Source organism: Kogia breviceps, chromosome 8 (assembly GCF_026419965.1).
Source record: "Kogia breviceps isolate mKogBre1 chromosome 8, mKogBre1 haplotype 1, whole genome shotgun sequence".
Taxonomy (NCBI): Eukaryota; Metazoa; Chordata; class Mammalia; order Artiodactyla; family Physeteridae; genus Kogia; species Kogia breviceps.
Window position 1 is genome coordinate 4,119,074 of NC_081317.1, and position 20,730 is coordinate 4,139,803.

At 42.9% G+C, this 20,730-nt stretch overlaps 1 protein-coding gene across 2 annotated transcripts in view; it reads left to right on the forward strand.

Moving 5' to 3' along the window:
- The first annotated feature begins 7,589 nt into the window (after window positions 1-7,589).
- Window positions 7,590-20,730, forward strand: part of SETX (senataxin) — an 81,617-nt gene continuing 68,476 nt past the window's right edge. For both annotated transcript variants that reach the window (XM_067040412.1, XM_067040413.1), the window contains exons 1-2: window positions 7,590-7,799; window positions 8,645-8,761. In XM_067040412.1, coding sequence (XP_066896513.1) covers window positions 8,679-8,761 — 83 coding nt within the window. In that variant the 5' untranslated portion in view covers window positions 7,590-7,799; window positions 8,645-8,678. The remainder of the gene's footprint in view (window positions 7,800-8,644; window positions 8,762-20,730) is intronic.

Genomic DNA, 20,730 nt, shown 5'->3' on the forward strand with positions numbered 1-20,730 from the left:
GGGTAGTCATGTCCGACGAACATTTTCTTTTTTTTTTCTTTCTTTTTGGCCGTGCCACATAGCTTGTGGGAGCTTAGTTCCCCACCGGGGATTGAACCCAGGCCCTCGGCAGTGAAAGCGCCGAGTCCTAACCCCTGGACCGCCAGGGAACTCCCCCAATGAACATTTTCATGATGTGGATTCAACTATAGGTGCATATTCAGCAAAAAAGAGAACGTTAACAGTTTTAATCATGCACGCTATTTTGCTTTCTGTTTTCCAGTTGTTTAGACGTATATTTTAGTGTGTGTGCCTATTAGGTAAGTGGTACAGGGAAGTTTGTGTTCCCACAAACTGGTTTTGGTTCCCGTGTGCCTGTCATGGTGTGCGTATCTCATCTTCCTGAGTGTGATTCTAGTGTTTAAAGACAGGTATTTTTCATACGACATGCCCTCTCAAAGCCAGTCACAGAATTCATCTGGTGTTTAACTGGAAAAAAACAAAGAAACCAGCAATCTCTTCCATTGCTTCTGGAAGAACTGCCTCTGTTAGACTTCCCTTGCTGCAAGGGAAATAAAGTGCCCAGGCTTCTGGCCTCATCTGTACAGGGGAGAACATAGAAAGGAAGGTGTGGGTGAGCCATATGCCATACAGTGAGGCCACCGTGTGTGCCAAAAGGTGCAGCACCCCTGTCTCCTGAGTGTGGCGTCATGATGTGTGATGTTAGTTAATTCATCCACAGAGCTAGACATTCTTCCAAGCTTGCCGTCATCAGAGAAGGAAGAATACAGAGAAACAAGTTCAGGAGTCCTCATTCACCAGGATATCCACAGCACCTACCATGGTGTTGCGCAAATAATAGACACTCGATAAATATTCAGGGAACAAATGAGTATTTTCTTTTTAAAAGTTAATTAATTTATTTATTTTTGGCTGTGTTGGGTCTTCGTTGCTGCACGCGGGCTTTCTCTAGTTGCGGAGAGCAGGGGCTACTCTTCGTTGCGGTGTGCGGGCTTCTCACTCCGGTTGCTTCTCTTGTTGTGGAGCATGGGCTGTAGGTATGCGGGCTTCAGTAGTTGTGGCCCGTGGGCTCAGTGGTTGTGGCGCACGGGCTTTGTTGCTCTGCAGCATGTGGGATCTTCCTGGACCAGGAGTTGAACCCGTGTGCCCTGCATTGGCAGGTGGAGTCTTAACCAGTGCGCCCCCAGTGGTTAAGACTCCTTGCTTCCAATTCAGGAGGCACAGGTTCAATCCCTGCTGGGGGAACTAAGATCCCATATGCCGCGTGGTGAGGCCAAAAAAGAAAGAAAAAATTGTGTAAATAGAGATGCATTACAGTGTAAGGGAGGAATTAAACCCAAAGTGTTGACTGGTTCTCTCCAGGGAGTGGGATTGTGAGTTCATAGGTTAGAAGTCTTGACTCGCCATCCGGGGACTCTCAGACTGAAAATCCAGAGGGAGAGGGTGGGTGCAGCTACTCGGAGTCCCCAAAATGTGTTTTCTTGCTGATTCTCAGCTCTCCCTTCTCCAGAGTCCACTCCTTCTTCAGTCCACACAGGGGGCCCCTTGGCCCTGAGGGGTGCCTTCATAGAGCCCCATGTTATAGCACCCTTCTTCGTATTTTTTAAATAGAGGATGCCATGCAGAGAAGAGAACAGGAGCTCTTGCTTAAGTCCTGGGTTTTGTTCTCAGTGCCCAAATTAGAGCTTGTGTCCACCTCTGAGCCATCACTGTAGCCACAAAAATAGGATGGTCTTCAACCCATCTGGGCTCATGTCTGGAGCTGGGATTTAGCTCAACCTGCCTTAAATGGCTGAAAGGGTAAACACCCCCGTGGAAGATCATGGTTCCCTTAGCAGAAGAGGTGAATGGACCCTGAGGAAGCGACCCACACATGTGCAGGACTGTGGGTAATTACCTGTGCTGTGAATTTTACCCGATAAACTTGTGTACTTTGTAAAAGTTTAATTTTTAAACTTTTTCTCACCCCTAGCTCCATGCCCTTCACCCACCCCCACCCCCCCCAAAAAAATCTTACTTTTGCCAAACACCCTTTTTACATACAGCAATTTGGAAGAAAAAGAAGGGAAGGGTAGACTGTATTTGTCAAACACAGGTCCAAGAGAAGAGAAAACGAACACCATGAGTTTGGTTTGAATGTGTAGACTTTGAAGTATCAACAGGGCCCATCTGAGGAGACCCAGTCTACTACACGGAGAGAACAGACAAGAAAAAAGCACACTAGAGAGATGGGTTGGTTTGTTAGCTCCCTAAGGGTGAGAGCTGGAGCCATGAAATGGACAACCCCATTTACAGCAAGAAAAAGGCAGAAGAGGAAACGTGTACTTGGCAGGGAGTGGAAGAGGAGTAGACTCAGAAAGTGAACAAAGGTAAGGAGAAGAAGATGACCCATCTCCCAAGAAACAGGACCGAGGAACAAATAAAATTGTTTTTAAACAGTGTTGGCTGCATGATTTGAGTTCTTGGCCACTGAGCACTCTTCAGTAAGCATGCCTTTCAGCTGTTTATCTTAATTTGGAGACTTCATTGTCCAACAAAGAGGTCCAGAACTGCAGTGCACAGGAGGTAAAAAATGAGTGTGTAATCAGACCATGGCATCTGTTCTCCTCAGAACACTACTTTTAGTTCAGCAAGCATCACTGACCACATGCAGTGAGCCAGGTACTGTTAAGAGCTAAAGATGCAAGAGGGAACAATACAGACTTGGTGCCTGTTTTCTTGGAGGCTACACAGTCTAGCACTTTCTGAACACCTTTCCCAGTCTATCTCCTGAAATAACACGCCGTAGTTATAATTCTTCGACCTCATCAAATAATCCATCGATCCATCAACCCACTCCTAGCCTACCCATGTGTCCGTCATTACAATCCCTCCCTTCTGAACACCCTCGGCTCTTCATTCTCTCCCCCTGGTACTTCCCTGCTCAAGACATCAGACCTGGATGAGCCCTTCCATCTGCCTCCTATCTGCACCTGAAGAGCTGAATATTCCTAGAAGAAAATCACACAGCTGAGCTGGTTTAATGACCGTAAACCTCAAAAGGACACACAGTGTTGCCAGCAACCCTCTCTAAATTTATTTATTTATTTATGTTTGGCTGTGTTGGGTCTTCATTGCTGCGCGCGGGCTTTTCTCTAGTTGCCGTGAGCAGGGCTGCTCTTCCTTGCGGTGCGCGGGCTTCTCATTGTTGTGGCTTCTCTTGTTGCGGAGCACGGGCTCTAAGTGCGCAGGCTTCAGGAGTTGTGTCACGCGGGCTCAGTAGTGCCAGCAACCCTCGAATAGGCTTGCTGTTCTTTTACCCACATCAGCTGTGTCCTACATTCAACCATCCCACAGCCCCCTTCGGCCCTTTTCATGATTCACTGAGAAAATCGAAGCCATCCTCCATCAAATCCCTCTTGCCTGCACCAACCAGTCAATCCTACCTCCATCTACATTCATTCCTCCTGCTACAAGCTGAGTCCCTGCACCTGAGCCCTGCAATCTGTCCCTTCACATTATCTCAGAGATTTTGGTCCTTTGCTGATCCTTCTAAATTGTCAGTCTCACCTATTCTGCATTGTTACCACCAAACAAGCCATGGTATTAGCTAGCTTTGATTCTATACATGTAGAATCAATTACCACTTTCTGCTACACTCCCCCACTGCCCCCAACTTCTAAATGCTCATGTTCCTCGAGGCTTTTTGGGCTCTTCACTTTCTCCCGATGCCTCGAAATAACATCTACGTGCTGATGGCTCCCAAATGTGTAGTTATAGGTCAGATTCTCCCCCAAACTCCAGGCTAAAAAATATATATATATATATATATATATTTTTTTTTTTTTTTTTTTTTCTTTGCGGTACGCGGGCCTCTCACTGTCGCGGCCCCTCCCGTTGCGGAGCACAGGCTCCGGACGCGCAGGCTCAGCGGCCATGGCTCACGGGCCCAGCCGCTCCGCGGTATGTGGGGTCCTCCCAGACCGGGGCACGAACCCGCGTCCCCTGCATTGGCAGGCGGACTCTCAACCGCTGCGCCACCAGGGAAGCCCCAGGCTAAAATATTAATCTGCCTACCTGCCATCTCCATTCAAACGTCCGAGCCGTTTGACCATAAGGTTAAAAAGGACTTTAGTTTTTCAGAGCAGTTTTAGGTTCACAGCAAAATTCAGAGGAAGGTACAGAGATTTCTGAAATACCCACTGCTTCCCCACCATATGCATAGCATCCCCCATTATCAACATCCCCTACCAGTGTAGTACATTTGTTACAACTGATGAACCTACGGTGACACGTCATTATCACCCAGAGTCCATAGTTTTCATTAGGGTTCACTCTTGATATATACATTCTATGGGTTTGGACAAACGTACAATGACATGTATCAGTCCTTTAATATCAGAGTACTTTCACTGCCCTAAAAATCCTCTGTGCTCTGCCTGAAAGCTCAGTCAGTTCACAAAGAAGATACACTAATTCTCAATCTGCACATGAAAAGATGTTCTACATCATTAGTTATTAGGGAAATACAAATGAGGCACAGTTTTAACCCATCGGGATGACTGAAATGTAAACGACTTACAATAGGGATCGTATTGACAAGGTTGTGGAGCAAATGGAAGTCTTATACTTTGCTTATGGTAATTTAAGATGGTAAAATCACGTTGGAAAATGGATTGTAAATTCTTGTAATGTTAAAGACACACCTACTCTGTAATCCAGCAATTCCACGCCTGCATATTTATCCATGTTAAATGAAAACGTATGACCATTAAAAGACTTGTACAGTAATGTTCATAACAGCCTTATCTATTAACAGTGGAAAACTTGAAACCAACCAATATTCATCGGTAGATGACTAAAAGAAAAAAACCAAATTGTGGTGTATTCATTGAATTATACCCTTCTCTGCAATAAAAATGAATTGCTGATACATACAATAACATCTGTGAACCCCATACACTTCATGTTGAAAAAAAGCAGATGGTCAAAAGAATTCATAGTGTATAATTCCATTGATAGAGTTCTAGAATAGTCTAAATGAATCTATGATGATAGATATGTTGATAGAAGTCAAATCAATGTTTCCATTGGGTGAATGGGGAGAAGATTTACTGCCACGTGTCTCAAGGGCGCTTTTCTGGCAGGAAGAAAATGTTTTATATCATGATTAGAGATGGTTACATGAAATTACAGAGTCGTTAAAATCCCTCAACCATACACCTAAACTGTGTACTTACTGTGTATAATTGTATACACATTATATAAAGTTGACAACATCATGGAATAAGAGGCTACAGTGAAGGTTAATGATGATGAAATCAATAGAAATTATAACAAATATTTTAGTAATTCATTAAGAACAGATCCATTTCAAAGAGAAATAATGCGTAACATGTTCTTGAATTGTTGATAATCCAAATAATGATAAGTAATGAGTCAAACGATCAAACTGGAAAAAGTACTGAAATTTTGACATAAAATACTGACATAATAAAACTCACAATCTGTATCTAAAAATGAGAAAATCTATGACAACCTAGTAGTAATGTGTTATCAATTCCAAGTATTTAGGTTCAATCATTACACCAGAAACTTTGTGTTCTGAATTCTTACAGCTTATCTGTGAAAAAAGGCTTGGTACAAATTTTTTTAAACTTGACAGTCCTAAAAATTTGCATGTTATCAAATGAAATATTAATTTGAAACTTTCATAAACGCAATAAAATTTCCTCAATCTTACTAGAAAAAGACTGAATTACGTTTGTGTTCCTTGTAGAGAAAATGATCTTCAACCTCACTGCTGAGATAAAAGTGTATGAAGCCCCAATATATAACTTTTATAGAGTTGTGTTTGCAGCTTAAATATTTTTTCTGAATTTTTAATATTTGTGGGGTTTGTCCGTTTTAAAAATTTGTAATTTGTGCTATTCATTTCAAATAAATATTAAAGACACCCCTCAAGTTGCGTAAACTTTAGGCTCTACAACTCCTGAGCATACCTTGGATCAATGAATCTCTTGAGTGTAAAAAGCAATTCACGGAAAAACGCATTCAGTCTAATTTGATAAAGTTTAAAAACACGCTAAGCTTCATATATTTACAGATTAAAGACAAACGTGGTAATATTATAAGGAAAGACCCACAGTGGGCCCAGAAGCAGGATGAGATTATGACTTTAGTGGCCCTAAGCACTTTTTGCCTTCAGGGGCACTTTCCTCCTTAAAAATATCAAAATTTATATTTTATGACTGTATTGGTATAAAGACAAATAAATGGTAAATATTAAAAGATTTTCTTCAACCTAATATTCCACTTGTTTTCTGATTTTATAAGAAGTTAAACCATTTCTGTGTGTCCCTAGCCCAAGCTACCCTGTAAAATAGAGGAGCCCCTCTGTTCAGGATTCACGGTAATATTCCGTTTCTTACACCGTGGTGAGTAGCTTAGCATTTTATAAATATCCTTTCATGGCTACTTTAATAAAAACGTATGTAATACATTCTTCAAGGATACACATTAAAATGGTTATCTCAGGGAAATAGAGATTCCGGTGATGTTTTTTTTCATCTTCTCTTTAAAAAAAACTTTTTTTTTTTAAATAGCCAGCCAGATCCCTATTTTTCAAAAGTATGAATATTATTTTAAAAAGGATACCTACACAATTTATAGTGCAATATAGTTCCACACAGTTTTGTAACTTTCGTTATTTAAACACTGGATTTGAATTTGGCCAGCACAGTCCACCGGGCAGAGAAAAATCCAGAAACGAGAATAACGGTCTTCGCCTCGCGCTCGGATCGTTAAATTTCCATAACGGGCATTGGGCTTTTCCGATAAGCCACGCCCTCTTTCTGGAATGTTCCTCACCAGGACCCTGCCCCCTTCTTCCCAGGCTCGCCCCCTCGCATTCTTCCGTTAGGGTTCTGCTCGGTAAGATCGTCGCTGGCTGACCTGTCTGGATCGGGCCTATCTCAGCCTCTGCTTTCCTTTAGAGCCTTCATCAGAACTAGTAATTATTTCGTTTTTCTGTCTCCTCTATTAATAGAGTATAAGCTAGTGGTGACGCCTCGTCGAAAACAGTAGTAAGCGTTAAAAAAAAAAATGGGTAGGCTTCCCAGGGAGTTTTACTGTTATATTCTGTACTGTTTTTTCTCTTTCCAATACTTAATGTATCCCTTTTCTATAATACAAAGTATATATTTACTCCAAAGTACGTGTTGATATTATATTTTAGGTCTTTAAAGGAAATCTAAAGAGAAAAAAAATTCCTTCGCAACTCGTAACACCCCTGCTGAAACTCCTGAGGCGTCGAAAAGAGAAGAAAAAGGACTGGACGAAAAAGACAGCACGGTAGGCGTCCAGGTCTCCCGGGGTGGGCGCGTCGGGGAGCGGCCACTACCCAGAGAAATCCTGGGCAAGGCCGCTGTGGAAGCTCGGCCTCAAGCTTGCCCCCGCCCCCGCCCCTGCCCCTCACGGACGCTCCTGATTGGCCGGCCCCGGGAGCACGGAAGTGACGCCACTCCGGACGTCCCGGCCTCCCGGCGGAGCCCGGGCGTATCCCTTCCCACGCCCCGCCCCTCGGGGCACCAAAACAAGAAAGCGGCGGTCGGGGCGGGGCTTGCGGACGGCTGACGCCGCGCAGAGGCGGGGCCTGCGCTCGCGGCTTCCTCGGGTTGGGTGGTCGGTTGCGGACGGAGGTGCCCGGACTTCCGTTCTCGGCCGACTGTTGAGTCGGGGCATGGAGTTGGAGGCTGTCTAGCAGTCGGCGGGAGGCCGAGGGGGGTGAGGAGAGCGGCGGACTCGCGGCTGCAGGCCCGGTGAGCGTGGGAACGCGCGCGGCGTAACTGTCGCAGCGCGTGAGGCCCGGGCGGGTGGGGGAGGGGCGGCGCGAGCTCGGCCGCGTCCCTCAGGAGAGTTGCGGCGCCCGAGGCGGGAGCATGCCCGAGGCGGGAGCATCCCCGCGGCGTCCTGTGGGCCGCCCTCCGGTCCTCTCCCTTCGCGTCGTCTGCACTGCCGTCCCGTGTGAGCTCTTCCGAGTCTGGGCGCTGCGTAGTTTCGGTGGGAGTGAGTGGGGTGTCTCGCTATAGAAAGTCTCTGTCCGCTCGGCGCCCCCTGCTTCCTCCTGCCGGGCTTCGTGCCTTTGGAGAGTGTGCCCCTGCCGAGTGGCCACCTGAGCCCTCCCTGCACCACCTGAAGGCGATGGAGCGCTGACAGCCAGCCAGAGGGGCTTTTGCCGTCCTCCCCACCTTCCAGGAGCGACGATGTGCCAAGACCTGTATGGCCCGGAAGGAACCGGGCACGAGGCTCGAAGGAAGAAGAACCCACGGCTGGTCAGTTAAAGCGGCAGAGATGTTAGCCACTGACGATCCTAGGGCTGAACTTACCTGCTAATTGGGGGACTTTCTGACAGAGTGCCTCGCTGTCCCCAACGTGGGGACGAGGTCTCCCGTGGAGCCACTCCCCCTGTGGAGTCAGAATGGCAGTTGCGCTGTTTCTTCGCTCCTTGTAGACTCACAGGCACGTTGTCTTAACCTCTGGGAGCTTGAGCTCTGTCATCAAATGGTTATATTTGGTTCTCCTTTATAAGGATTGATGTGAAACCCAGGTGGGAGAGCGAGTGTAAAAACCACTTCCTCCCTTTTGCTTTGTTTTGCCTTTTCAGAAATGTTCTTTTGGGGGCCAGAGTCTGGGTATATATGAATGCAGATCCTCACCCATTGTCAAGTAAACCCAGGAATCTCAACCGAGAGGATCACTTCTCTGTAGGTCATTACCCCAGGTAATTATTTGTTGTTGCTTTTTTAATTTTAAATTTTTAAATTTTTAAATTCTTTATTTAGTTGCATTGGGTCTTAGTTGTGACAGACGGGCTCCTTAGTTATGGCATGCGAACTCTTAGTTGCGGCATGCAGGTGGGATCTAGTTCCCAGACCAGGGATTGAACCTGGGCCCCCTGCATTGGCAGCGCGGAGTCTTAACCAGTGTGCCCCCAGGGAAGTGTCGGTAGTTATTTGTCAAATAAACATTTAAGACTTTTTTCAGGCACTTAATATGTGCCAAGCACTGAAAAGTGTAAAAAAAAGAAAAAAGAACAACAATACAGAACGGATCCTTGCCTCCTAACAGACTAAGAATTGCTGAGGATGGAGCTTGTAGGTGGGAGTCAGATAAGTAAACAGCTCAGCCTAACATGGTAAATGCAGTGATAGAAACCACGCACAAAGTCCTGAGGGGATGGAGAAAAAAGTCATCAAAGACAGACTGGAAGGGAGGGAATGAGTCCGACAAGCCCCCAGGCATGATGATGCTCAGAGGTAGTTATCAAATCTGGCTCGCCCCACCCCTGCCCCCGAAATATTTACTTAATTTATTGATTTTGGCTGCGCTGGGTCTTAGTTGTGGCCTGTGAACTCTCAGCGGCGGCGTGCATGTGGGATCTAGTTTCCTGACCAGGGATGGAACCCCGGCCCCCTGCATTGGGAGTGCAGAGTCTTACCCGCTGGGCCACCAGGGAAGACCCCCAAATCTGGCTTTTTATCATACTTACTGGTGGAGTGTTTTTGAGAACGAATCTGAGTTTTATCAGTGGTGTCTCACCATCGGCTTTTCTTCCCGCTCCCCCACCAAGTTCTTTTGGGGAGTCTGATGCGCATTCAGGGTTAAGAACCAGGCACAGGTATGAAGGGCAGGTGTTCAAGGCAGATGGAAGGGCTTCCATAAAGGCAGGTAATGCCAAACACCAGGAAGCATTTTAGGAAGAGCAAGTGAGGGGGAATGGCAAGAGATGATGCTGAAGCCAGGTCATGGAGAGCCTTGTGTGGTGAGGTCAAAAATGTTACCGGCCAAAGTTAGAGGAGTCATTTGTGCTTTTAGAGTCTGGCGTTTGCTTTGACCTTTGACAGCATTTTGGAGGAAGAATTGATGGTGGATCAAACAAGAGGTAGATCATTTAGGTTGCTTCTGTAATCCAGACAAATAATGAAAATGTATTGAACTAAGGAAATGGCAGTCTCACTGAGAGTAAAGTACAGATGTAATCAAGGTGGTAGACTGTATAGAACTTGTAGAGATGGGGGCTAAGGGACGAGAGTATAGGAGAATTCACAGGTTACTGGTTTGAAAAGTGAAGTTGTGGTAATACCATGGATATAGAGAATACAGGACAGATAACACATTTACGGGAAAGACTTTGTTCTGTTTTGGTACTGTTTACTTTGAGGCAACTGTCAAGTGAGTATAGATTTACTATACAGTTGGATATTGAGTACGGTCAGCCTTCCATATCTTTGGGTTTCCCATCTGTGGATATAGAGGGCCAACTGTGTTCCCTATACTGCACTATGTTATGGAAGGGACTTGAGCACCTGCAGATTTTGGTATGCATGGGGGGGACTCCTGGAACCAATCCCTTGCAGATACTGAAGGGCAGCTCTATATCTTTGTGGAATTCTAGGCTAGGCTATCGTTTATTGAGTAGCTGAAACACAAACATTGCATTGAGTTTTACCTACATTCTCAGTCTTTGGGAAGCTTCATTATAAATAGTAGTTGAGGGCTTCCCTGGTGGCGCAGTGATTGAGAGTCTGCCTGCTGATGCAGGGGACACTGGTTCGTGCCCCGGTCCGGGAAGATCCCACATGCCACGGAGCGGCTGGGCCCGTGAGGCATGGCCGCTGAGCCTGTGCGTCCAGAGCCTGTGCTCTGCAACGGGAGAGGCCACAGCAGTGAGAGGCCTGCATACCATAAAAAAAAAATAATATAAATAAGTAGATAGATAGATAGATAGTAGTTGAAGAAATAGGTTGAATCGTTACCCACAAAGAGGATATTGAATGAAGGGATAGAGTCCTGAGGACAAACCTTTGGAAATTTTGTTATGAAGCAGGGGGAAAAGGAATAGGTGATTATGGGGGTTGGGTAGAGGAAGTGAGAAAGAATGGTGTGTTGTCATAGCTAAGCAGTACATGGTTAGCAGTTTAATATGCTTTAGAGGAGTCCAGTAAAGAACCTATTGGTTTAGTATTAAAGAGATTATTAGGGACTTTTGTGAAAACATTCAGTGAAACATAAGGTAGAAGCCAGAGTGCAAAGGAGCTAAAGAAGTGAATCTAAATTATTTTTTCAAGGGGAGTTCCCTGGTGGTCCAGTGGTTAGGACTTGGCGCTTTCACAGCCGTGACCCGGGTTCAATCCGTCGTCAGGGATCTAAACTAAGATCCCTAGAGCCGCTCAGCATGGCCGAGGAAAAATATAAATAAAAGCAATTGCGAAGAAGTTTTAAATAAATAAATAAATTTTCAAAAAGTTTAGCTAGGAAGGGTGGAAGAAAGTGATTGTTATTTGAAGTTTCTGGCCAGCTATTATTGAGAAACGATATCCCCTGGATAAGTCAGTAGAAAGTTACAGTTATACCTCTGGTGAAGCATCCTATGTTATTGGCAAATCAGCTGTCTCTTTGATGCAAAGGAGCCGCTCTTATTTCTGTCATGCAGCTTGAGGATTCCCTAGACTCTTGCATTTGTTGGTCAGTAATGATTCCAAGCAGTAAAAACATTGATGAAATTAACAAAACTGTCCTCCAGAAGAACTGAATTGTGCAAAAATTTGCAGGATTCATAGTCATCTACCAGCAGTTTTCCCTTAAAAGAAAAATTTCAGTATACCCTGTTCAGATTTTTTGGGCTTAGCTATCAGGCCAATGATGATTTTAGTTTTAGGAACATAACCACACACATTTATGGCCTTTTGAGAGGAACTATGGAAACATGTTTCTGTTGTTGATGTGCTATAGCACTGTTCTCTCTATTTTCTAAATTCCATGGCACTTATCTGTTATATGGCAGTAACTCCTATCTACTTTGAGAAAATTTAGTTTTGCTTTCTGGAATGTGGAAGTAGGCTAGCTCTCTGAGTGAGTGAAATAAAATGCAGACTCCATAATTTTTTTACTAGAAGGTTTATTTTGCTAACGAACTTCTCTGTTAATAATTATTTTAAAGTATACAATATTTGTACTTCAGTACCTTAATTTTTTCAAAGTTTCAATTGACTGCAGTCTTGTTTCCTGCTCAAGTCAAGCTTGAAACAATTGATGTTTGAGAAATCTCCCATAAGTTTCATTTTCTGTTCTTGCCTGGTCTAGAAGGGTGAAACGTATTGAATTAGATTACATCACTGGAAAAACACAGCTCCTGCAGACTTTTAACTTCCTGGTATTATATTACTGGTTTTTCAAGTATAAGAAGTTCTTTGAATGAAATTTATATTCTGCAGAAACATAGTGTCCATTCTGTTACTTCGTATTCCCTAGTTTGCAGCACCCTTAAAAAATGTAATTGAATTAGAATTAGTGTTAGGGAAGGGCAGGACTCTCCAGCTGAACTAGCATATTACTTTTTTTTATTTTTCACACGAGGACTGTGTCACTCATGTTATCTTTCTGCTCTACTTTTCAGGAAGCTCCTAAATTAGGACTTAGTGAAATTAAGTTTCTTCTAAATAATATCGATTTCTCTCTCTTTTAAAATTGCCTTCTAAAATGTCTTTTTCTTTATACTTTAATGTTGAAAGCTGCCCTAAATTCTTTTCAGAGGCATGAAGAAAGTATACAGTTAGTATTTAATGAATTTTAAAAACAGCTCACAAGATAAATACATGTTTTTGATTGTACAGAAATTATAAATTCTGTCAAGATGTGATAAATTTCCCATTAGCAGAGCTTATTATGCTCTGAATTTTTGGGTGATAATGCATTCAAAAACTTAACATTGTCAAGTTTCTGTACCCAAGTATTCAATGACTTGGGTCATGTTTTTAACCTTTTATTGTCCCTTCTCCCTCGCTGAAAGGAAACGTTTAAGACATTTCTTTCCTATGAATTTCCATGAATTTTAATACCACCAATATATACTTCTTTACGTAATGTACCTGTGCTTCATATGTACAAAGAGTAGGATGTGTTCCACTAACCGGTTTTCATCTCCTTGAGGATGATGTCACTCCTGATGAGAATGCATGGATTAGGTTCATCCAGTTAGGAAATGAACTTCATTGGGTTTACAGTTGGGTTGGTAACTTTTTTCCCATTAGGCTAATATACATTCATTAGATAATGAAGGTCAAGTTTTCAAGATTGGTTTTGTTGGGTAATTTCCTGGTGCAATTCCCAATAAAATGTTTCCATATGATAGAACACTTGGTTCGATTTCCCTTGGGTGTGGTTTTCTTCTTTTTTGTCAAAGACTGGCTAATAGCTGTTTGGATAATACCTTGAGTTTGTCTGATGTTTTTTGCATAAATAGACTGGGGTTGTGGGTTTGGGGAAGCATACTGCAGAGTTGAAGTTCCTGCCTCATCACAGTGTCAGGGGTTACCAACACGACTTAACCACTGGTGATGTTACCCTTGATCACTTGGTTTGAGGTTGTGTTTGCCAGGTGTCTCCACCGTAAGTGTGACTTTCACTTTGCATACTTCCTTATTTGAAAGTATTTCACCAAGTCCAGCCCTCACTCAAGGTAGGGTGGGATTAAACTCCGTTTCCTGGAATGGGGAGTATCTGTATATATTATTTGTGATTCTTCTATAAGGAAAGTTTGTTCCTTCCCCCACATTTGTTTATTCATTCATTTGTAGCACTATGGATTCATGTATATTTATACTGTGGGTTATAATACGATATTACATTATTTTGTTACTCAGATTGTTTCAGCTTTGGCCACTGGGAGCTCTTTCAGGTTGGTGGCTAATATGTCCCTTTGACATGCCCCCATCCTTTTGTATTTTGAGCACTTTGTTTCTGTTCCTGTAAGATGCTCCAGGCTCACTTGTATTTTTCATGCTCCAGCCTCTTGTTTATTTCGTTGCAAAACATTTGCTTTATGTTTAGCCATAATACACTGCTTACTGACAGTGAGCTTTCTATTTGCTTCTATATGCATTTAGTGGCATCTTAGCTTGCTTTTATTACTCCTCATTAGAATTGGAGATCTCTTTGGATTTTGGCTTCCACCCTATTTTGCTAATCCTCTGTTTCGCGCCATCTGCAGTTCTGATAAACTTGACTTGTGTATTTTCCTTCAGACCTTTGACACATTTGATTCTTGGGATTTCCTCTCCTTTCCTGGTACCAACTTGCTACTTTGCTCTCTGAGACTACTAGGATTTGGAAAATTAATTTCCTTTTTTAAAATTTTTAAATTTTATTTATTTTTTATACAGCAGGTTCTTATTAGTTATCTATTTTATACGTATTAGTGTATATATGTCAATCCCAATCTCCCAATTCATTGCACCACCACCACCGCCACCTGCCGCCACTTTCCCCCCTTGGTGTCCCTACGTTTGTTCTCTACCTCTGTGTCTCTGTTTCTGCACTGCAAACTGGTTCATCTGTACCATTTTTCTAGGTTCCACATATATGCGTTAATATACCATATTTGTCTTTCTCTTTCTGACTTACTTCACTCTGTATGACAGTCTCTAGATCCATCCATGTTTCTACAAATGACCCACTTTCGTTCCTTTATATGACTGAGTAATATTCCGTTGTATATATGTACCACATCTTCTTTATCCATTTGTCTGTCAATGGGCATTTAGGTTGCTTCCATGACCGGGCTATTGTAAATAGTGGTGCAGTGAACATTGGGGTATATGTGTCTTTTTGAATTCTGGTTTTCTCTGGGTATATGCCCAGTAGTGGGATTGCTGGGTCATATGGTAATTCTATTTTTAGTTTTTTTAAGGAACCTCTGCACTGTTCTCCGTAGTGGCTGTATCAATTTACATTTCCACCAACAGTGCAAGAGGGTTCCCTTTTCTCCACACCCTCTCCAGCATTTGTTGTTTGTAGATTTTCTGTTGATGCCCATTCTAACTGGTGTGAGGTGATACCTCATTGTAGTTTTAATTTGCATTTCTCTAATAATTAATGATGTTGAGCAGCTTTTCATGCACTTCTTGGCTGGCTGTATGCCTTCTTTGGAGAAATGTCTATTTAGGTCTTCTGCCCATTTTTTGATTGGTTTGTTTGTTTTTTTAATATTGAGCTACTTGAGCTGTTTATATATTTTGGAGATTAATCTTTTGTCTGTTGATTCGTTTGCAAATGTTTTCTCCCATTCTGAGGGTTGTCTTTTCGTCTTGTAGTTTCCTTTGCTTTGCAAAACCTTTTAATAGGTCCCATTTGTTTATTTTTTATTTTGCGGTATGAGGGCCTCTCACTGTTGTGGACTCTCCCATTGCTGAGCACAGGCTCCGGATGCGCAGGCCCAGCGGCCATGGCTCACAGGCCCAGCTGCTCCGTGGCATGCGGGATCCTCCCGGACCAGGGCACTAACCCGTGTCCCCTGCATCGTCAGGCGGACTCTCAACCACCGTGCCACTAGGAAAGCCCCCCATATGTTTATGTTTGTTTTTATTTCCATTACTCTAGGAGGTGGATCAAAAAAGATCTTGCTGTGATTTATGTCAAAGTGTTCTTCCTTTGTTTTCCTCTAAGAGTTTTATAGTGTCTGGTCTTACATTTGGGTCTCTAATCCATTTTAAGTTTATTTTTGTGTATGGTGTTACGGAGTGTTCTAATTTCATCCTTTTATGTGTAACTGTCTAGTTTTCCCAGCGCCACTTATTGAAGAGACTGTCTTTTCTCCATTGTGTATCCTTGCCTTCTTTGTCATAGATTAGTTGACCATAGGTGCGTGGGTTTATCTCTGGCTTTCTATTCTGTTCCATTGATCTATATTTCTGTTTTTGTGCCAGTACCATATTGTCTTGATTACTGTAGCTTTGTAGTATAGTCTGAAGTTAGGGAATCTGATTCCTCCAGTTCCATTTTTTTTCCCTCAAGACTGCTTTGGCTATTCGGGGTCTTTTGTGTCTCCATACAGATTTTAAGATTTTTTGTTCTAGTTCTGTAAAAAATGCCAGTGGTAATTTGAGAGGGATTGCACTGAATCTGTAGATTGCTTTGGGTAGTATAGTCATTTTCACAATATTGATTCTTCCAATCCAAGAACATGGTATGTCTCTCCATCTGTTTGTGTCATCTTTGATTTCTTTCATCAGTGTCTTACAGATTTCTGAGTACAGGTCTTCTACCTCCTTAGGTAGGTTTATTCCTAGGTATTTTATTATTTTTGTTTCAGTGGTGAATGGGATTGTTTCCTTAATTTCTCTTTCTGATCTTTCGTTGTTAGTGTATAGGAATGCAAGAGATTTCTGTGCTTTAATTTTGTATCCTGCAGCTTTACCAAATTCATTGATTAGCTCTAGTAGTTTTCTGGTGGCATCTTTAGAATTCTCTACGTATCGTATCATGTCATCTGCAAACAGTGACAGTTTTACTTCTTTTCCAATTTGTATTCCTTTTATTTCCTTTTCTTCTCTGATGGCCGTGTCTAGGACTCCAAAACTATGTTGAATAATAGTGATGAGAGTGGACATCCTTGTCTTGTTCCTGATCTTAGAGGAAATGCTTTTAGTTTTTCATCATTGAGAGTGATGTTTGCTGTGGGTTTGGTGTATATGGTCTTTATTATGTTGAGGTAGGTTCCCTCTATGCCCACTTTCTGGAGTTTTTATCATAAATGGGTATTGAATTTTGTCAAAAGCTTTTTCTGCATCTATTGAGATGATCATATGGTTTTTATTCTTCGTTTGTTAATATGGTATATCACATTGATTTGCACATATTGAAGAATCCTTTCATCCCTGGGATAATTCCCATTTGGTCATGGTGTATGATCCTTTTAATGTGTTGTTGGATTCTGTTTGCTAGTATTTTGTTGAGGATTTTTGCATCTATATTCATCAGTGATATTGGTCTATAATTTTCTTTTTTTGTAGTATCTTTGTCTGGTTTTGGTATCAGGGTGATGGTGGCCTCATAGAATGAGTTTGGGGAGTGTTCCTTCCTCTGCAATTTTTTGGAAGATTTTGAGAAGGATGTGTGTTAGCTTTTCTCTAAATGTTTGATAGAATTCCCCTGTGAAGCCATCTGGTCCTGGACTTTTGTTTGTTGGAAGATTTTTTTTTTTTTTTTTTTTTTTTTTTTTGTGGTACGTGGGCCTCTCACTGTTGTGGCCTCTCCCGTTGCGGAGCACAGGCTGTGGACGTGCAGCCTCAGCGGCCATGGCTCACGGGCCCAGCCGCTCTGCGGCGCGTGGGATCTTCCTGGACTGGGGCACGAACCCGTGTCCCCTGCATCGGCAGGCGGATTCTCAACCACTGCGCCACCAGGGAAGCCCTGTTGGAAGATTTTTTATCACACTTTCAATTTCATTACTTGTGATTGGTCTGTTCTTTTTTTTTTTTTCTTTGCGGTACGCGGGCCTCTCACTGTTGTGGCCTCTCTCGTTGCGGAGCGCAGGCTCCGGACGCGCAGGCTCAGCGGCCACGGCTCACAGGCCCAGCCGCTCCGCGGCACGTAGGATCTTCCCGGACCGGGGCACGAACCCGCGTCCCCCGCATCAGCAGGCAGAATCTCAACCACTGCGCCACCGGGGAAGCCCTGTTCATATTTTTGATTTCTTCCTGGTTCAGTCTTGGAAGGTTATACCTTTCTAAGAATTTGTCCATTTCTTCCAGGTTGTCCATTTTATTGGCATAGAGTTGCTTGTAGTAGTCTCTTAGGATGCTTTGTATTTCTGTGGTGTCCATTGTAACTTCTCCTTTTTCATTTGTAATTTTATTGATTTGAGTCCTCTTCCTCTTTTTCTTGATGAGTCTGGCTAAAGGTTTATCAATTTTGTTTATCTTCTCAAAGAACCAGCTTTTAGTTTTATTGATCTTTGCTATTGTTTTCTTTATTTCTATTTCATTTATTTCTGCTCTGATCGTTATGATTTCCTTCCCTCTACTAACTTTGGGTTTTGTTTGTTTTTCTTTCTCCAGTTCCTTTAGGTGTAAGGTTAGATTGTTTGAGATTTTTCTTGTTTCTTGGGGGTAGGCTTGTATTGCTCTAAACTTCCCTCTTAGAACTGCTTTTGCTGCATCCCATAGGGTTTGGTTTTTTTTTTTTAAATTTAATTAATTAATTTATTTTTGGTTGCATTGGGTCTTTGTTGCTGCGCACAGGCTTTCTCTAGTTGCGGCGAGCGTGGGCTACTCTTCATTTTGGTGCGCGAGCTTCTCATTGCGGTGGCTTGTTGCAGGGCACGGGCTCTAAGCATGTGGGCTTCAGTAGTTGTGGCACGTGGGCTCAGTAGTTGTGGCTCGCAGGCTCAGAGTTGTGGTGCACGGGCTTAGTTGCTCTGCGGCATGTGGGATCTTCCCGGACCAGGGCTCTAACCCATGTCACCTGCATTGGCAGGCGGATACTTAACCACTGCGCCACCAGGGAAGTCCTCCCGTAGGTTTTGGATCGTTGTGTTTTCATTGTCATTTGTCTCTAGGTATTTTTTGATTTCCTCAGTGATCTCTTGGTTATTTAGTAACGTTATTGTTTAGCCTCCATGTGTTTGTGTTTTTTGTTTTTTTCGCCGTAATTGATTTCTAATCTCATGGAGTTGTGGTTGGAAAAGATGCTTGATATGATTTCAGTTTTCTTAAATTTACTGAGGCTTGATTTGTGACCCAAGATATGATCTGTCCTGGAGTATGTTCCATGTGCACTGGAGGAAAATAGTGTAATCTGCTGTTTTTGGGTGCAATGTCCTATAAATATCAATTAAATTTATCTGGTCTGTTGTGTCATTTAAAGCTTGTGTTTCCTTGTTCATTTTCTGTCTGGATGATCTGTCCATTGGTGTAAGTGAGGTGTTAAAAGTCCCCCACTATTATTGTGTTACTGTTGATTTCCTCTTTTATAGCTGTTAGCAGTTGCCTTATGTATTGAGGTGCTCCTATTTTGGGTGCATATATATTTATAATTGTTATATCTTCTTCTTGGATTGATCCCTTGATCATTGTGTAGCATTCTTCCTTGTCTCTTGTAACATTCTTTATTTTAAAGTCTATTTTATCTGATATGAGTATTGCTACTCCAGCTTTCTTTGGATTTCCATTTGCATGGAATATCTTTTTCCATCCCCTCACTTTCAGTCTGTATGTGTTCCTAGGTCTGAAGTGCATCTCTTGTAGACAGCATATATATGGGTCTTGTTTTTGTATCCATTCAGCAAGCCTGTGTCTTTTGGTTGGAGCATTTAATCCATTCATGTTTAAGGTAATTATCGATATGTATGTCCCTATGACCATTTTCTTAATTGTTTTGGGTTTGTTTGTGTAGGTTCTTTTCTTCTCTTGTGTTTCCCACTTAGAGAAATTCCTTTAGCATTTGTTGTAGAGCTGGTTTGGTGGTGCTGAATTCTCTTAGCTTTTGCTTGTATGTAAAGCTTTTGATTTCTCCGTTGAATCTGAATGAGCCCCTTGCCAGGTAGAGTAATCTTGGTTGTAGGTTCTTCCCTTTCATCACTTTAAATATATCGTGCCACTCCCTTCTGGCTTGTAGAGTTTCTGCTGAGAAATCAGCTGTTAACCTTATGGGTTAACCTTGTATGTTATTTGTCGTTTTTCCCTTGTTGTTTTCAGTAATGTTTCTTTGTCTTTAATTTTTGTCAGTTTGATTACTGTGTGTCTTGGTGTGTTTCTCCTTGGGTTTATCCTGCCTGGGACTCTCTGCGCTTCCTGGACTTGGGTGGCTATTTCCTTTCCCATGTTCAGGAAGTTTTCGACTATAATCTCTTCAAATATTTTCTTGGGTCCTTTCTCTCTCTCTTCTCCTTCTGGGACCCGTCCCATATAATGTGAATGTTGTTGCGTTTAATGTTGTCCCAGAGGTCTCTTAGGCTGTCGTCATTTCTTTTCATTCTTTTTTCTTTATTCTGTTCTGCGGCAGTGGATTCCACCATTCTGTATTCCAGATCACTTATCCGTTTTTCTGACTCAGTTACTCTGCTATTGATTCCTTCTAGTGTATTTTCCATTTCAGTTATTGTATTGTTCATCTCTGTTTGTTCTTTAATTCTTCTAGGTGTTTTTTCTTTAATTCTTGTAGGTCTTTGTTAAACATTTCTTGCATCTTCTCGATCTTTGCCTCCATTCTTTTTCCAAGGTCCTGGATCATCTTCACTATAATTTTTCTGAATTCTTTTTCTGGAAGGTTGCCTCTATCCACTTCATTTAGTTGTTTTTCTGGGGCTTTATTTTGTTCCTTCATCTGGTACAAAGTACTCTGCCTTTTCATTTTTGTCTGTCTTTTCTGTGAATGTGGTTTTCCTTCCACAGGCTTTAGAATTGTAGTTCTTCTTGCTTCTGCTGTCTGCCCTCTGGTGGCTGAGGCTATCTGAGAGGCTTGTGCAGGCTTCCTGATGGGAGGGACTGGTGGTGGGTAGAGCTGGGTGTTTCTCTGGTGGGCAGAGCTCAGTAAAACTTTAATCTCCTTCTCTGCTGATGGGTGGGGCTGGGTTCCCCCCCTGTTGGTTGTTTGGCCTGAGGTGACCCAGCACTGGAGCCTACCCGGCTCTTTGGTGGGGCTAATGGTGGACTCTGGGAGGGCTCCCACCAAGGAGTACTTCCCAGAACTTCTGCCGCCAGTGTCCTTGTCCCCACAGTGAGCCACAGCCACCCCCGCTGCCTCTGCAGGAGACCCTCCAACACTAGCTGGTAGGTCTGCTTCAGTCTCTTATGGGATCACTGCTCCTTCCCCTGGGTCCCAGTGCACACACTACTTTGTGTGTGCCCTCCAAGAGTGGAGTCTCTGTTTCCCCCAGTCCTGTCGAAGTCCTGCAATCAAATCCCGCTAGCC